Source organism: Vanrija albida (assembly GCF_041260175.1).
Source record: "Vanrija albida strain AlHP1 chromosome Unknown contig_4, whole genome shotgun sequence".
NCBI classification, from domain to species: domain Eukaryota; kingdom Fungi; phylum Basidiomycota; class Tremellomycetes; order Trichosporonales; family Trichosporonaceae; genus Vanrija; species Vanrija albida.
This window is the reverse complement of record NW_027191423.1, coordinates 2,738,176-2,752,563: the sequence shown is the minus strand read 5'-3', so window position 1 is coordinate 2,752,563 and position 14,388 is coordinate 2,738,176. Positions and strand designations below refer to the sequence as shown.

At 64.5% G+C, this 14,388-nt stretch overlaps 5 protein-coding genes and 3 non-coding genes across 8 annotated transcripts; 7 read left to right on the top strand and 1 right to left on the bottom strand.

Moving 5' to 3' along the window:
• Nucleotides 1-599: 599 nt before the first annotated feature.
• Q8F55_005819 (uncharacterized protein) lies at nucleotides 600-2,642 on the top strand (the record flags this gene model as incomplete). Its single annotated transcript, XM_069354297.1, has 4 exons — nucleotides 600-640; nucleotides 678-1,074; nucleotides 1,148-1,196; nucleotides 1,234-2,642. The coding sequence occupies 4 exons, from the start codon at nucleotides 600-602 to the stop codon at nucleotides 2,640-2,642; spliced, it is 1,896 nt and encodes a 631-aa protein (XP_069208939.1).
• A 423-nt stretch (nucleotides 2,643-3,065) lies between these two features.
• On the top strand, nucleotides 3,066-3,978 carry Q8F55_005818 (uncharacterized protein; the record flags this gene model as incomplete). Its single annotated transcript, XM_069354296.1, has 4 exons — nucleotides 3,066-3,103; nucleotides 3,136-3,175; nucleotides 3,219-3,644; nucleotides 3,682-3,978. 4 exons carry the CDS (start codon nucleotides 3,066-3,068, stop codon nucleotides 3,976-3,978), a joined length of 801 nt encoding a protein of 266 aa, XP_069208938.1.
• Nucleotides 3,979-4,447: 469 nt separating this feature from the next.
• On the top strand, nucleotides 4,448-4,532 carry Q8F55_005817. The gene has a single exon. It is a non-coding gene; the product is annotated as a tRNA-Phe (tRNA).
• A 36-nt stretch (nucleotides 4,533-4,568) lies between these two features.
• Q8F55_005816 lies at nucleotides 4,569-4,650 on the top strand. The gene has a single exon. It is a non-coding gene; the product is annotated as a tRNA-Cys (tRNA).
• A 9-nt stretch (nucleotides 4,651-4,659) lies between these two features.
• On the top strand, nucleotides 4,660-4,758 carry Q8F55_005815. Its single transcript has one exon. It is a non-coding gene; the product is annotated as a tRNA-His (tRNA).
• A 965-nt stretch (nucleotides 4,759-5,723) lies between these two features.
• Nucleotides 5,724-9,942, top strand: Q8F55_005814 (uncharacterized protein; the record flags this gene model as incomplete). Its single annotated transcript, XM_069354295.1, has 5 exons — nucleotides 5,724-5,833; nucleotides 5,887-5,926; nucleotides 5,996-6,125; nucleotides 6,180-6,763; nucleotides 6,820-9,942. 5 exons carry the CDS (start codon nucleotides 5,724-5,726, stop codon nucleotides 9,940-9,942), a joined length of 3,987 nt encoding a protein of 1,328 aa, XP_069208937.1.
• Nucleotides 9,943-10,359: 417 nt separating this feature from the next.
• Nucleotides 10,360-10,713, top strand: Q8F55_005813 (uncharacterized protein; the record flags this gene model as incomplete). The annotated part of the gene is made up of 1 exon (XM_069354294.1): nucleotides 10,360-10,713. One exon carries the CDS (start codon nucleotides 10,360-10,362, stop codon nucleotides 10,711-10,713), a length of 354 nt encoding a protein of 117 aa, XP_069208936.1.
• Nucleotides 10,714-11,042: 329 nt separating this feature from the next.
• Q8F55_005812 (uncharacterized protein) lies at nucleotides 11,043-13,164 on the bottom strand (the record flags this gene model as incomplete). Its single annotated transcript, XM_069354293.1, has 7 exons — nucleotides 11,043-11,903; nucleotides 11,949-11,994; nucleotides 12,039-12,176; nucleotides 12,224-12,848; nucleotides 12,892-12,909; nucleotides 12,956-12,964; nucleotides 13,014-13,164. The coding sequence occupies 7 exons, from the start codon at nucleotides 13,162-13,164 to the stop codon at nucleotides 11,043-11,045; spliced, it is 1,848 nt and encodes a 615-aa protein (XP_069208935.1).
• Nucleotides 13,165-14,388: the final 1,224 nt, after the last annotated feature.

The window sequence follows — 14,388 nt, the reverse complement described above, 5'->3', positions numbered from 1 at the left end:
CTTACATGTACCTCGTCATGCAATTCACTGACCTGACTGACAAGTAACAGACACTATTTCTCCCACAAGCGATCGAGGGCAGTGGTGTCGGTGGAGTCGGCGGATGCCACCCGGATGCTCACCATTCGGCAACGGACGTGATCCGGATCTACAGATGTCCGTGCGGCGATGAGGACTTGAACGAACGGGTTGGTGTTGTCGGATGGTGCAATGTGGCGCCAACTGCACGAATCGCTCATCAACACGGATCCGTCCACCTTGGCTCCCTGCTTCTTCGATCGTACCGTTCATCGCCTGCTGTCGACCACGCAAGAACCTTCACATCACCGAGGCCATGGCGAGCGATCTTACCGACCTCGCATTACCTGTGCGTACTCGCTGCACTGCCTCATGGCAATCGGCGCAGGGAGCTCCTCTTAGGCTTTGCTTGGCTGCAGCAAACAAATTGTCACGTCGCCCTCGACAGCTTGGGTCTCGCGCATCGACCAGCACCTTGCATCGCACCTTCGCACCCCAACTGCCCCGCGCTCGCACGTCGCTCATCGTCCGGTCATAAGGCCGCAGTCGTGCATCTCGCTCGTCACATCTCCTCATCCAACATGGCTCAGTACCAGCAGCAACAGTACGCCTCCGGCCAGAGGTAGGTCGCACCCCTGCTACTGGTTCTGACGTCTCAGCCTCGAGCAGGCCACGGCCAACCTCTCCATCTCCGGTGGTGGTGGCCAGTCGGCCAGCTACTACCAGCAGGGTGGCTCCGCTGCCGCCGCCGCCGCTGCCGGCGCAGGCCAGACGACCACCACCACGACCCAGACGACCACTACGAAGATCAGCAACAACAGCCAGAGCCAGAGCAGCGCATCTGCTTCGGCCGCTGCTGGCGGTGTCTCTGCCTCGAGCCAGTTTGGCGGCGGTGTCGCCAACGTGCAGGTTAGCGGCCCTCCTGGCACGCAGTACACTGTTGTCCAGCAGCAGCCCCAAGGCCAGGGCGGCGGTGGCCTTGGTGTCATCGGCAGCGTTGCTGCCGGTGGTGCTGCCGCTGCTGGTGTCCTTCTCCTTGGCGAGCTCCTCGGTGGTGTGAGTTGACTTGACCAAGCACCGACGGCCCATGGCCCCTGAAACGGTCCGTGCTGCCGCTGACGCCCTGCAGAAGAAGGACGACAAGCCCCACCGTCCCCACTCGCCGCAGTCGCCTCAGGGTGAGTGTGACCATGTTGACTTCGCTGACAACCACAGGTGGTGGCTACGGCCAGACCTACAACGGCAACTACAACCAGGGCCAGGGCTGGGTCGGTGCCGGTGCTGGTGCCGGTGGCCAGGGTGGCGCTTACGCTGGTGCCTACAATGGTGGCCAGGGCGTCGGTGTCGGCATTGGTGGCCAGGCTGGCGGCAACTTTGGCGCCAACGCTCACATTGGCAGCCACAGCGTTGGCTTCCAGGCCGGCGGTTCCGCAGGTGCCTCAGCTTCGGCCTATGCCGGTGGTGGTGGCCCTCGCCCTCCTCAGCCGGGCTACGGTGGTAGCGGTGTCGGCGTGAACGTTGCTGGCCAGGGCGGCGCATACGTCGGTGCCGGCGCCGGCGCCGGTGCTGGCTACGGCGGCGGTTACCCCGGACCCCAGCAGCCTCCTCCCCGTCCCACGAACCCCGGGTACACTGGTGTGGCTGTTGCTGGTGCTGGCGCCGCCGCCATCGCCACGGCCGCTGCCACCAGCGGCGGCTACAGCGGTGGTGGCCAGAATGTCACCAACGTGACGAACATCACCAACGTCACCAACGTGACCGGTGGCTACGCCCAGGGCGGTGGCTATGGCGGCAGCCAGCAGACCGGCTACGGCAAGACGTCGACCACGACCACGACCTCGGTCAACACCCAGGGCGGCGCCTACGCCATTGCTTCGGGCGGCGCCTATGGCGGTGGCGGCCTTGCTCGTGGTTTCATCTACTACGGTGGCATCGGCCAGACTATCGGGGGCTGGACCGGCCCGACCGGCTTCGCTGTCGGCGGCTCGGGCGGCGTCGCTATTGTTGTGGCCTGGGCAGTTGGCACCTCTGGCTCGGGCGCCGCCTACATTGGCGTGCGCCAGGGTGGTGGTGGCGGCGGCTGCGGCGGCGGCCGTGGCAGCGGCGCCGGCGCCGGGTACAGCGGCTCGTCGACCTCGACGTCGGTGAACGTGAATGTGACAACCAACGTTGCTGGCGGAGGCTACAAGGGCGTGCACAAGGGAGGCAAGGGCGGCGGTCGTCACCGTCGCCACGGCTCGGGTTCGGGCTCGGGCTCTGGCTCTGGATCGGGTTCGGACAGCGGTTCCGGCTCCGACAGTGACGGCGGCAAGTGCGGACGCAAGGGCGGTCGCAAGCACGGCGGCGGTGGCGGCTACAAGGCCAGCAGCGAGGTCAAGACCAGCGGTGGCGGCTACGCCGCTGCTGGGGCTTACGCCGGTGCCTCGGCCGGTGCCTCTGCTGGTGCTTATGCCGGCTCGTACCAGGGGGGTGGCGGCTCGCACCAGTCTGGTGGTGCCTCGTACCAGGGCGGCGGCGGCTCGTACCAGCAGGGCGGCGGATCGTCGTACACGACCACCACGACTTCGTCGTCGTCGTTCAACGAGTACGAGTCGCACAACTCGAGCAGCTACCAGCGTTACTAGGTACTCGGCAGGCTGTAGGCTGTATTGGAATGCCGTGAGGAATGCATTGTGTCGTGCACGGTTGGTGCGGGGTGATGGTGCACGAGTTTGCCCGCGCCAAAGACGTTGCCGAAGCGCCCAGGTGCTTTATCCCGAATCGCCCCTCCATCGATTCTACATCTGGGCTTCGGGCTCGGCGTGTTCGGCAGTATGCAGCGTGTCTGCTCGGTGCAGATCAGCTCCGACGCAGGCAACACGCTCCAGTGTGAGCGCTGCTGTGCGCGCTGCACGCTCACACAGGCCTTGCCACCAGGCGATGCCGCGCCACTGGGTCCGTGCGGCGGGGGCCGAGCCCGGTGGACATGTGGATAATGTACGTCTCCTCCATTCTCCCTTCCCCTCTGTCTCTCACTCTCTCACTCTACCAATCTCGCCGTCAATACCATGTCCGCGCCTCCCGAGCCGCCCCTCTCCCCACCATGGTGAGCAAGCCGCCCTTCGGCGCTGACCCCAGGATCCGGCAGTGGGACCCGACCCACCAGGCGCCGTACTACGTGGGTTAGCTCCTTTCAACGGACGCACGCAGCTGACCCCCAGGTCGACCCCACCACCTCCCCGCCCACGACCCAGTGGGAGCACCCCGCCGACACGGCCAAGGCCAAGGCCAGCGTCATCGGCACCGCCGTCGCCGAGCAGATGTGGGGCGCGCCCATGGGCCCGTGGAAGCCGGGGCCTGGGACGGGGGTGCCCGCCACGCCGCCGAGCACTGCCGTGGGCGCGACCTTCCCTGGGGGCAGCACGAGCCCGAAGCCTACCACCGGCGTGCTGGGGGTCACGCCTCCGCCAGGTGGGCCCAGCCCGCCGGGGTACAGCCCCCCGAACTTTGCCGTGCCGCCCGGCGCGCCGCCCGCCTCTGCGCAGGACGTCGCGCCGAAACCAGGCGGGCTGGGCACGCTGGGCTCCGTCGCGGCGGGCGGTGCGGCCGCCGCTGGCGTCCTCCTCCTCGGCCAGCTGTTCAATAAGGTGAGTAGGCTGCTTGGGGGCGATGACGAGCCGGCAGAAGGACGACAAGAAGCACGACAGGCCGTCGAGCCACAGCCCCCCGCCGGGCCACTACCCACAGCCTGGGTACGGATCGCCGCAGCAATACGGCCCCGGCCCGGGTTTCGGCGGTGGCCCTGGTCAGTTTGGTGGGCCTCCTCCTGGCAGCTTCGGACCTGGTGGCGGCTACGGCGGCAACACTGCTGGTGGGGGATACGGCGGCAACCCGCAGCAGGGCGGGTACGGAGGCGGTGGCATGGCGTATGGCGGTGGTGGCCAGTACTTTGGCGGCGGGTATGGTGGCAACCGCTACTGAGTTCGTGTAGTGAAAGGGCTGAGACGAGACGCATGCATCATAGTAGCCTGTCTCAGTTGCGTTGGCTTTGATGGGTGAGGAAGGTGGAGGTGGTCAGAGGGAGCGCTGGCAGAGCTCAGGAAATATCGCGTGGTGTGGCGCTCGATGCGGTCCTGGTTTTCAGCACAGACATGCACTCGATCCAGCAGCGCTGTTCGCCTTCCTCACCCGCTGTTTTCATTCAAATGCATCAGCGTCCCGAGATGCCAAGCACCAGCAGCCAAGGTGACCATCACGATCCACTGCATTGCCGAGGCATGCCGAATTCAGGGCGTCGTGTCGTCGCGAAACGTGCCTCGGAACCACACAACCATTGTCTCAGATCCAGACCGATCGCGTCTAGCGCCGATCAGTGTGCCCAGGCACCTCCACTCTCGACGCAAGCAGCAACTCATCTTGCTCTACATGCACCAGCCGACACCAACAATCTGGAGACATAGCTCAGCTGGGAGAGCGAGCGACTGAAGCTCAGTCATCATATCGCTAGGTCGGGTGTTCGATCCACCCTGGCTCCAGGGCTGCAGAGATGCGGCCAACCATATCATCCCTTCGTGGCTTTAGCACAGTGGTAGATTGCGGCGGATTGCAACTGCAAGAATCCGTAGGTCCCCGGTTCGATCCCGGGAAGTCACTGGGTACCCCGCTCGTATAGTGTAGGTGGTTATCACTGGTCGTTGTGGTTCACTAGTTGTGAGACACACTGCTTCCGACCCGACCGCTGTTCGACTCAGCGTGCGAGCATCTTTTGTGGGGTGGGGTGGGGGTGTAGCTTTTGCAGGAGGCGGGGGGTGGGCCAGGGAGGAGCGGGTGGGGTTGTGTGGCGTGTGTGGACGATGTGGATGGCGGTTGAGAGGTGCTGCTTGCCGGTCGTCGATGAGCCGACTGGGTGCGCGATATGGTGGTGCGGTTCGGTGGCGGTGGCGGTGGCTGGGTGCCGGCTGGGGTGGTTGGAGGTTGGTGGAGGTTACTGGTTGCCCGGCCACCAGCGACCAGCAGCTCACAGCTGTGCCGGGTGCAGCCAACTCGTGGCCTGGGCGGCGCGAGGGCACCTCTGCACCTCGACACCTCATGATGAAGAGAGCGACGTCGACGTCGACGCTGTCGGCACGTGGCCGTTCGTCGCCCTGTTCGCCTAGATCGATCAGCAGCACCGCGTCGCGTCGGGGCCCGCCAGATGCCCGGGCACGCCCAGTGCACCACGCCGATCGTCGCGCCCGCCGCCGCCACGCCGCGCCACCGCGTCGTTGTCGTCGTCTGGCTTCTGCGCCGCACGTCCCTCCACAATCTCGCACCAGTGATCGACCAATGCGCCTTGGCCGCGCACAGCACCGTCCTCGCTCGCTCGCGTCCACGCCCCGTCTAAACGCAATCACGCCACGGCGACAACACTGACGCATCTCGCACCCACCTCCCCCTTGCTGCGCCCCTCCCTTCGCGCGGCGCGGCGCACAGACCCCCGCTACAGCCACTCGCACTTGCACCTTCTCCCACTAGCACCCACCCGTTCCCTTCCCCTCCTGCCCCCCACCCAGCCGCGCACCGCACCGCACATGCGCCTCGCCAACGATCAACCGCCTACTTATCCGTCATCCGCCGCTCAACCTTCCTCCCATCCCACCACTTCCACTCCTTCAACCAACAGAAACAACACAGCGACCCTCTGTCTGGACGTCGAGGTCTCCACAGCACCACTAGACGACGCCAACATGGCCAGCGCCAGCACCCAACCCACCGCTGTCGTCAACTCGGAGCTCGTCCTCCCCTCGGTTGCGGCGAGCGTTCCCCTCCCGCCCGACGACGATCTTCCCCCGGGCTGGTGCGTGCTGTTCTATACACAACGCTTTGAGACAGCACTGACATTGTACCCAGGATCAAGCAGTTCGACGACGAGCACAACCAGTTCTTCTACGTAAGTGCTTGCCCCGGTCGCCCTCCCGACTCCAACCGTTCAGGCCTAGCGCACCAGCTCACACCCCAGGTCAACCCAACAACCGAGCCCCCCACGACCCAGTGGGAGCGCCCCACCGCCCCAGTCGGTCCCGCAGTCGAGTCCTCGCCCCCGCTCCCGGTGTCGGCCCTGCCCTCGGTGGGCGACGACATTCCCACCGGTTCGTTGGTTGACGTCGATTGGCAAGCACCCGCGGCATCAACTGACCAGGCAGTAGCCAACGCTACTGCCGCTACCACAGTGGCTACGACTGAGCGCGACACTGCCGTCGCCACCTCGACCGAGGTGAAGGCTTCGACCGAGACAGCCACCTCGACCTCGACTACCGCCAACGCCGCGACGCGCAGCGTCGTCGACACGATCGCAGACAAGGCGGAGGCTTCGGTCGCTCAGGTCTTCGCCCAGGAACCTGCCCTTGCTGCGATCGGCGCCCAGTCGATTGCCGAGGCAGCCACCATTGCTGTCGACCGCGGTGTCCCCACTGGCGAGCGCGGCTTCGGCAGCATCATCAACAACGTCATCGGTGGGAGCAGCAGTACTACCGCTGCCGCCACGGCTAGCGCGACTGCGACCTCCGCTGCCGCTGCAACGTCTACTGCGACGGCCGCGGCGACCACGGACATCGAGACCACCCAAACCACCACTACTTCCACGACCACCGCCTTCCCTGCCGTCCAGGTCGCTCCTGCCGTTGTGGTGGCGGAGCAGCCACAGAAGCAGGGTCTTGGTCTCATGGGAAGCCTTCTTGTTGGCGGTGGCGCCGCTGCCGCAGCCCTCATTGCCGCCGAGGTTCTCGAGGTACGCGCTTCTGCCGAGGTCATGATGCTTGGGGTTCCAAGCTGATACCACTCCAGAACAAGAAGAAGAAGAACCGCCCTCCCAGCCCGGGACCCGAGGAGTACTACCAGGGCCCCGATGGCTACAACTACCCCTACGAGGAGACCCCCAAGAAGAAGAAGCATGGCTTAGACCTCGGCATTGGCATCTCGGGTGATGTGAGCGCCAACATCGAGGCCCATGCCGGCAAGCACAAGATTGGCTTCGGCGGTGGTGCTGGAGGCAAGACTGGTGCCAACGTCGGTATCCACGGCGACAGGTACGGTGTCGGCGTCGACGGTCGTGTCGGTGCCCAGGGTGGTGCCGGCGCCGGCGTCTACACCAGCAACCACCAATTCGGAGTCGGTGGCCAAGCTGGCGGCCAGGTCGGTGCGAACGCCGGTGTTGGCTGGGGCGGCCCTCAGGGTGTTGGGTTTGGCGGCGGCGTTGGCGCTCAGGGTGGCGCCGGCGCTGGGGTCAATCTCAACGGTCACCAGCTGGGCGTCGGCGGCCGCGTTGGGGCCCAGACGGGCGGCCAGGTCGGTGTCAACTTCAACAATGGTATCGGCTTCAACACCCAGGTCGGAGGCGGCGCAGGTGCCAGTGTTGGTGCTAACTTCGACGGACACAACATTGGCGCCGGTGGCCAGTTCGGTGGCCAGACCGGCCTGGGTGCCGGTGTCAACTTCAACGACGGTATCCACGGTGGTGTTCAAGCTGGAGGGCGTGTCGGTGGCAAGGTCGGTGCCTTTGCGGGTAGCCACACTGCTGGCATCGGCGGTGCCGTCGGCGGCAACCTTGGCATCGGTGCTGGGGCTGGCCTCACCCAGCAGGACTACCAGAACATCAACCAAGGTAGTACCCAGAACATCGTCCAAGGCAGGAGCGAAGTCCCCGATATGAATGGACACCACATTATCAAGATCGGGGCCAACGTTGCTGGCGGCCCATACGTCGGTAATGGCATCAAGAAGGCTGGTCTAGTGTACGTCGGCAACCACCACAACGAGAACAACACCCTCAACGGGTGCAGCGACACCAAGACTTCCACCTTTGACACCACCCGCATCACCGACTTCAGCATCGAGGGGGGCAAGCAAGGACGCAAGCACGGCCGCTTTGAGGACAAGCGCGAGGACTACAACTTCGAGGAGCACAACGAAACGTCTACCATGACGGTCACGTCCACCCACGCCGAGACGCACAACGGCAAGATCACGGGCAGCACTGTCGGCTTTGGTCAACAGGACACCTTCTCTGGTGCCAAGCTCGGCGGCCGGACCGAGGGCACTGCCGTTGCAACGACCTTCAATGAGGTTTCGGAGGGTCGCTTCGGTGGCTCCGTCGGTGGTCGCATCACTGGACAGACTGTCGGCACGGGCCACGGCAAGGTGTCGATTGGCCAGAACATAAGCAACGTCACCTCTGGTGGCTTCAGCAGCATCGGCAGCCAGATCAACAACGTTGCCACGACCGGGTTCACCACCGCCGCCGGTGGTTTTGCGACGGCCACCGCTGGAGCCGTCGCTGGCGCGGGCGGACTGGCAACCGGCCTGGGTGGCACCCAAGTCGTCACATCGGGCATCTCTGCTGCGAATGACCTTGCCACCAAGACTGGCTCCAAGATCATCGGCAACGTGACTTCGGGCGGCATTACGGCTGCCACCAAGGTGGCCAACAAGGCCCAGGCTGAAGCCAGCAGCTCCAGCTTGTCGGAGAGCACGGAGACTACAACGACGACTACGACTACCACCACCACGACTTCGAACGACGCCAAGGTTGCTACCGCCAAAGTCGACGTCGGATCATCCTCTAACATCCGCCACGGTGGCAAGCAGACGGCCTACGTCGAGGAAATCCGCGACGAAGCGTTTGTCAAGGACACTCGCAAGGGCAAGCATGTCGAGATTAGTGAGACCAAGGTCGCCGAAGAGTTCCACAAGAAGAAGCACGAGCTTGTGGGTGATATCGGCCCTCCTCCCGGCGTTCATCCCGACCCCATTCCACATGTGGTCGACCCCCGTGACGTTGTGCGGCTTCCCGACATCGATCTCCACGGCGTTCATAAAGACCCTCCTCCGTTTGTGGACAACCACCGTGGCGTGCGGCTTCCCGGTCCCGATCGCCACGGCATTCATAAAGACCCTATTCCCCATGTGGAGCTTCCCTATCGCCCTCACCCCCACGTTCACCACCCGTCGCCCCCTGTTGTCACCGTCAACACTGGATGCGAAGCCTTCAACCGCCAGGATGTCTACGACGAGTACAATGTTACCCAGGACCACTGGCTCCAGGAGGCGCGCTCTCGCGAGGAGCGCATTGTCAACATTGACCAGCTCCGCTTCGAGGAGAGTGCTCATCGCGCCCACCATGCTCGCCTTTACCCCCACCATGTCGGGGTGCAGTACGTCGCCAACTGCGTTTCTGAGAGCTTCGACGACGACTGCTACGACCACTCGGCCAGATACCAGCACCAGTACCTTTCTCCTCGTCACTCCGGCCAGTACCACACCCACTCTCCTCACGGCGGCTACCAGCGTGTCGAGTATGGATCGCCTGTGGTTGACAACCGCGACCTCGACCTCTTTGCTCAGGCTCAGGCGCGCGCCACGGCCTACACCAACGGCGGGTACGCCCATGTCTCGACCACCTACGATGCGTATGACGTTGTGTATGACACGCAGTCGTACGGCTACGACGGGAACATCAACCGTTCAGCTCCCATTGCGACCATCACCCCGCCGCGCCGCTACGGCGACTACACGAACCGTTCTGCTCCCATTCCGAGCAGCACCCAGTTGGCCTACGGCTCGGCCCACGGCTGGGACAGATACCGCGGCTGGGACACTGGCATGAACCGTTCTGCTCCGATTAAGAACCCGTACGCGGAGCGTGGCTACTCGCAGCAGGACACCTACGGTGCCCGTACCGAGGGTTACGTCGACGGCAGTGTTTACAGCTCCGGCCACGGTCACCAGTACGTCGGTGGTGACCACCACGGCCACCCGCACCCTGTCCGCGTTCAGCCCCAGCCGGCTGTTACTTCGACGCGCTCGCAGTTCAACTACCTCGACGTGGAGACGTATGACTACCAGGCGATGAGCTACGACAGCCACAAGGTGGGCGTGGTGGGCCACGGCGTGGCTGTGGGTGGATACTAGGCGTGTGGAGGGCCACGGTTGTCGGGCCCGAGTTGCCGGTGACCGCTTGCGTTTGATTCATATTGAGACTGAGTGGGCGAATGAAAGATTGATACGATTATGGTTATGAACTGTGTCATGGTGCGGGGGTGGGTGGGCACAAGCTGCACAAGCTGCACAAGCTGCACAAGCATGGTGTGGTTGGTGTCACTGTCGCTGGTGCAACAACGACGGTATGTTTGCAGTGCATGCAGCCGCGACATGCCAAGTGCGGCGTCGCTCAACGCGGCGCGATGACGTAGGGTGGGGGAGTGGGGGTGGGGCGGCGGCGGCACCGACTCGGGCAGTGCCGAATCTTGGCAACCGCACCGCGCGGTCAAACACCGAGCCACCGAGCTAACAAAAGGCGAGCCGCATCCTCTCTGTCCATTCACCCAAATGTCCTGGTTCAAGCGGCGCAAGTCCTCCCCCGCGCCCGAGGCCGAGCCCGACGCGGCGCTGGCCAAGCTCCTGTCCGAGGGCTACCGCGGGACTGACGCGCGCGCCGCGCTCGCAAAGCACGACAACAACCCGTGGCTGGCGGCCATCGACCTGCGGCACGAGTACCACGTCCGCGGGCTCGGGCAGGCGAAGCGCGCCCAGCTGACCGGCTGTGTGCTGTGCGAAAGGGCGCGGTCCGCCGCGGCCCAGGCAGAGCGCGAGAAGGAGCGCAAGCGCGTCGAGCTCGCGTTCAAGGGCGCGAGGATGCACCGCGAGCGCATGGCCCGCGCTGGGTTGGCACACTATGCGTGAGTTGAGGCCGGGGCGCGCTGACGGCAGGGCGTACTCGTACGATCCGGGAGGCTCGGGCTTCGACTACGGCGGCAGCGGGGACGGGGGCGGAGGGGGTGATGGCGGTGGTGGGGGCGGCGATGGCGGCGGCGGAGGAGGGGGAGGTGACGGCGGCAGCTGAGATACCCCGCGTTCGCACACACGTTGCATTGTCCCCACTGCGGCAGCTGAGCAGCGCGCCGGCACATTCGCACACGATGCATTGTCCTACTGCGCTACAGCGAATATAACATGTCTAGCTACTAGCTACGACGACGCGACGCCGCCGACGCTGCCGCCTACGCCGCCGCCTACGCCGCCGACCCCTTCTCGTTCGGGTAGCCGTTGTGGTTGACACCGCCGCCCGGCACGGTCGGGAGCGCGCGGATCGGCGCGCCCGAAACCGGCCCGGCGTCCTGCTCCACGTTGGGCAGGCGCATCGGGTCGTTGCCGGCCGGGACGACGTACGGCGACTGGGGGTTGACGACCGGCGACGCAGTGTACGGGTTCGAGGGCGGCGACGTCGGCGCCGAGAGCGGCGCCGTCACGGCCGCGGGGAGCGGCGAGCCCGGCGGCGAGATGGCGCCGGGGACAGGCGGCGGCGGGAAGTAGCCCTGCGCCGGCTGCGCGGCGGCGGCCGACTCGCCCGGCGCGGGGAGGAGCGGGTCGACGGTGCGCGGCGTCGAGTCGGTCCACGTGTCGGCGACGTAGCTCGAGCGCACAGACTGCGCGATGGGCGGGTGCAGCCCGCCGTCGGCGCTCGGCATCTGCGTGCCGGGCGGGAAGGCGTAGACATACTGCACACCGGCGCCGGGAGGGGTCGGCGCCGGGATGGCGCCGGGCGGCAACGGCGCGCCGAGCGGGATCGTGTACATGACCATCGAGACGTGCCCGGGCTGGCCGAGCGTGGGCGATGTCGCGCCGGATGGAGCGCCGATACCAATACCGGGGTGGGCAGCGACGTGGGGAGCACCGAGCGCGGGGGTACCATCCGTCGCGAGGAGCGGATTGCCGGCGGCAAGCGCCGGGTCGGGGTACACCTGGGCCATGACGGGCTTGTCGACGCCGGCGCGCGTCTCCTCCTCAAGAGTGCGCAGGCTCTTCTTTAGGTTGGCCTTGCCGGGCCAGAACTTGCGCACGTAGAATAACTCGAACAGCCAGAAACCAAGGAGCTTGCGATCGTCAGCACCTGCTCGGTTTGTCTTTCGGCCACTCACAATGATCCATAGGAGCCAGCCCATGGCTAGGTTGGCCGAGACGATTCTGTAGATGGTCAGCCGCTGCTGTATCCGATGGTCTCCACTCACGATCCCACGGCGAACGGTCCAAGGGCGGAAACGGCCGCGAGACCGCCAAGGCCAAAGAGGATGAGGAATCCCAGGATGATAAGGTCTACAAGTACCGAGACGAAGACCGTCTTCGGTTTGCAGCGCGAGACGATCAGGCTGTGTTGAGGTCAGCGGCCGTGTCAACAGGGGCCTCTAGGACTTACTTGACAATGACGAACAAAGCCACGAGAATAGCCCATGTTAGAATCACAATGTGGCGCGCGTGCATGTCTTCAAGAATTCTCCAGTAGCGCGAAGAGGCGGTTTCGACAGCGCTGTTTCCGCTGCTTCCACTGCTTCCGCTGCTTCCGCTGCTCCCACTGCTGCCGCCGCTGCCGCTGCTCCCGCTGCTACCGCTGTCGCCGCCGCCGCCGCCGCCGCCGCCGCCGCCCTTCTTGCGCTTCTCGAGCTCTGCCTCTTCGGCGCGCTCAACAGGAACAACCTCGACAATACGCTCGACAACAGGGGGTCCTGTCGGCGGCGACGTAGGTCCAGCTGGTGGAGCCTCGACCGCCGGAGTCGGACCGTCCGTCGGCACGGGGTCGGCCACGTCCGTTTGCTCGGCGTCACGCTTGTAGCCATACCGATTACCTGTCGTGGTAACCGTCACGTATGTGTAGTCGTAATCACTCGTCGTGAAGGTCCGATAAAGAGTCGAATACTCGAAGTCGTAGTACGTGCCGAATCTTCCTGTGCTGGTCGGGATGCTCATCATGCTGAGGTCGGAGTATCTGGTTGTGCGGAAAGTCGACCAGATGGTTGTGTACACCGATGTCAGGTACGTTTGGTCTGGGACTGTCAGCGCCAGGCTCCACTCTCCATGAACACCTACAACGGCTGTTTGTTGAGCCTAGCCATAGTCAGCGCCAGCCTCCGCACTTCCCATGGATACGCACTATACACCACTAGATACAGTCAGTGCCGAGCTCCACGCCACCTTCCAAGGTCACTTACGATCGTCCCCCCGGCCTCCGCTTGAACCTCCGTAGCTCAATGCGTTGTCCCAGACTCCAATGAGGTAGCCGGTCAGGCCCAACACGATGAGGCTGAAGACGAGTGTGGCCCCGAGGAGCGCGAGCTGCGCGACGCGGCCCGTAATCGCCATGGCGCCGAGTGTGCAAGATCAGTACGCGTCGTGTCGAAGTCGGGTTCTGATGGTGGTGGCGAGACGGAGTATCGGTCAGTCGGCGCGTCGCGAAAAGTACAGTCGAGAGATTTGGGGGCTGCCAGTGGTGCACTCAGCAGTTCAAGTACCTCGGCACTTCGACTCGACCCACTTTCTCAGCTCTAGCTAGGACGGGGCACTGAGCACCATTCCGGGTCTAGGCTCCGAGCGAGTGACGGTCAATTGACGCAAGCAGTGTTTGACCCCGATGTTTTGGCCGCGTTGCTCCCCGCGACCACCTGCGGACGATGTGCGCTGCTCGCCGAGTGCTGTGCCCGACTGGCAGTGGCCGTTACTTGCCCCTGGCCGTGTCCGCCGATACGAAACTGAAATCAGCTGTATCAGAGGAGAGGGGTCTGAGATTACGCACCAAATGGTGAATGCCAAGCCAGGGGCACCGCGGGCATCAAATGCCCGTCACCGCTATTCAGGACGCCGTTGGTTGACGACGAGCCAGCGAACGCTATCTCAAAATGGCCGAGACGACGCACGACGGCTGCAGGCGGTGCAGAGGCGTGTCATCTGCCCAGGGACCGGGGTGACTGACGGACTGCCTCTGCGGCCGTGTTCCGATGCTTGATGCCTCGACTCCCGTGCCGTCAAGATAGACTTGTCCAGTCCATTAGCTACCGACGGAGCCAGGCACTGGAGCCGCGGCGGCTGTGCAGGCCCGACTGTCGAGTGGGTCGAGTTATGCAGCATTGCAGTGCTAGTCGCCAGAGGGTGGGTCGCTGCTCACTCACGTGCGCGGCCGGAATCGAGGGTTCGGGGGCCTTACCGGGCTCGTCGTGATGCTCCTCTCTGAAGGCACATCAGTGCAGCATCGTTGCGTAATCTCTCACCTCCCTCCTCAGACCATGTGGCCCTCCCTACATGAAGGACTGTGGTTAACATTGCTGACGTGCACCACCTTAGAGTTGAGGGGAGTTGTCGTCGTTGGGGCGGTCACGGCGACATGACCCCGTATTTGGGGAAGCGCCAGGGCGACTGCGAGTCAGTATGAGACCAGGCTGCATATGCGTTGCAAGGAAGCACTCACTCACAGGAATGGCATCTTGGTCGTGTCGTGTTATACATAACGACAGATTGGGTGCCATTCCAGACGCGAAGAGGCGACGGGTTGCTTCAGGCATACCACCGAACCGGCGCAAAGTCACGTGACAG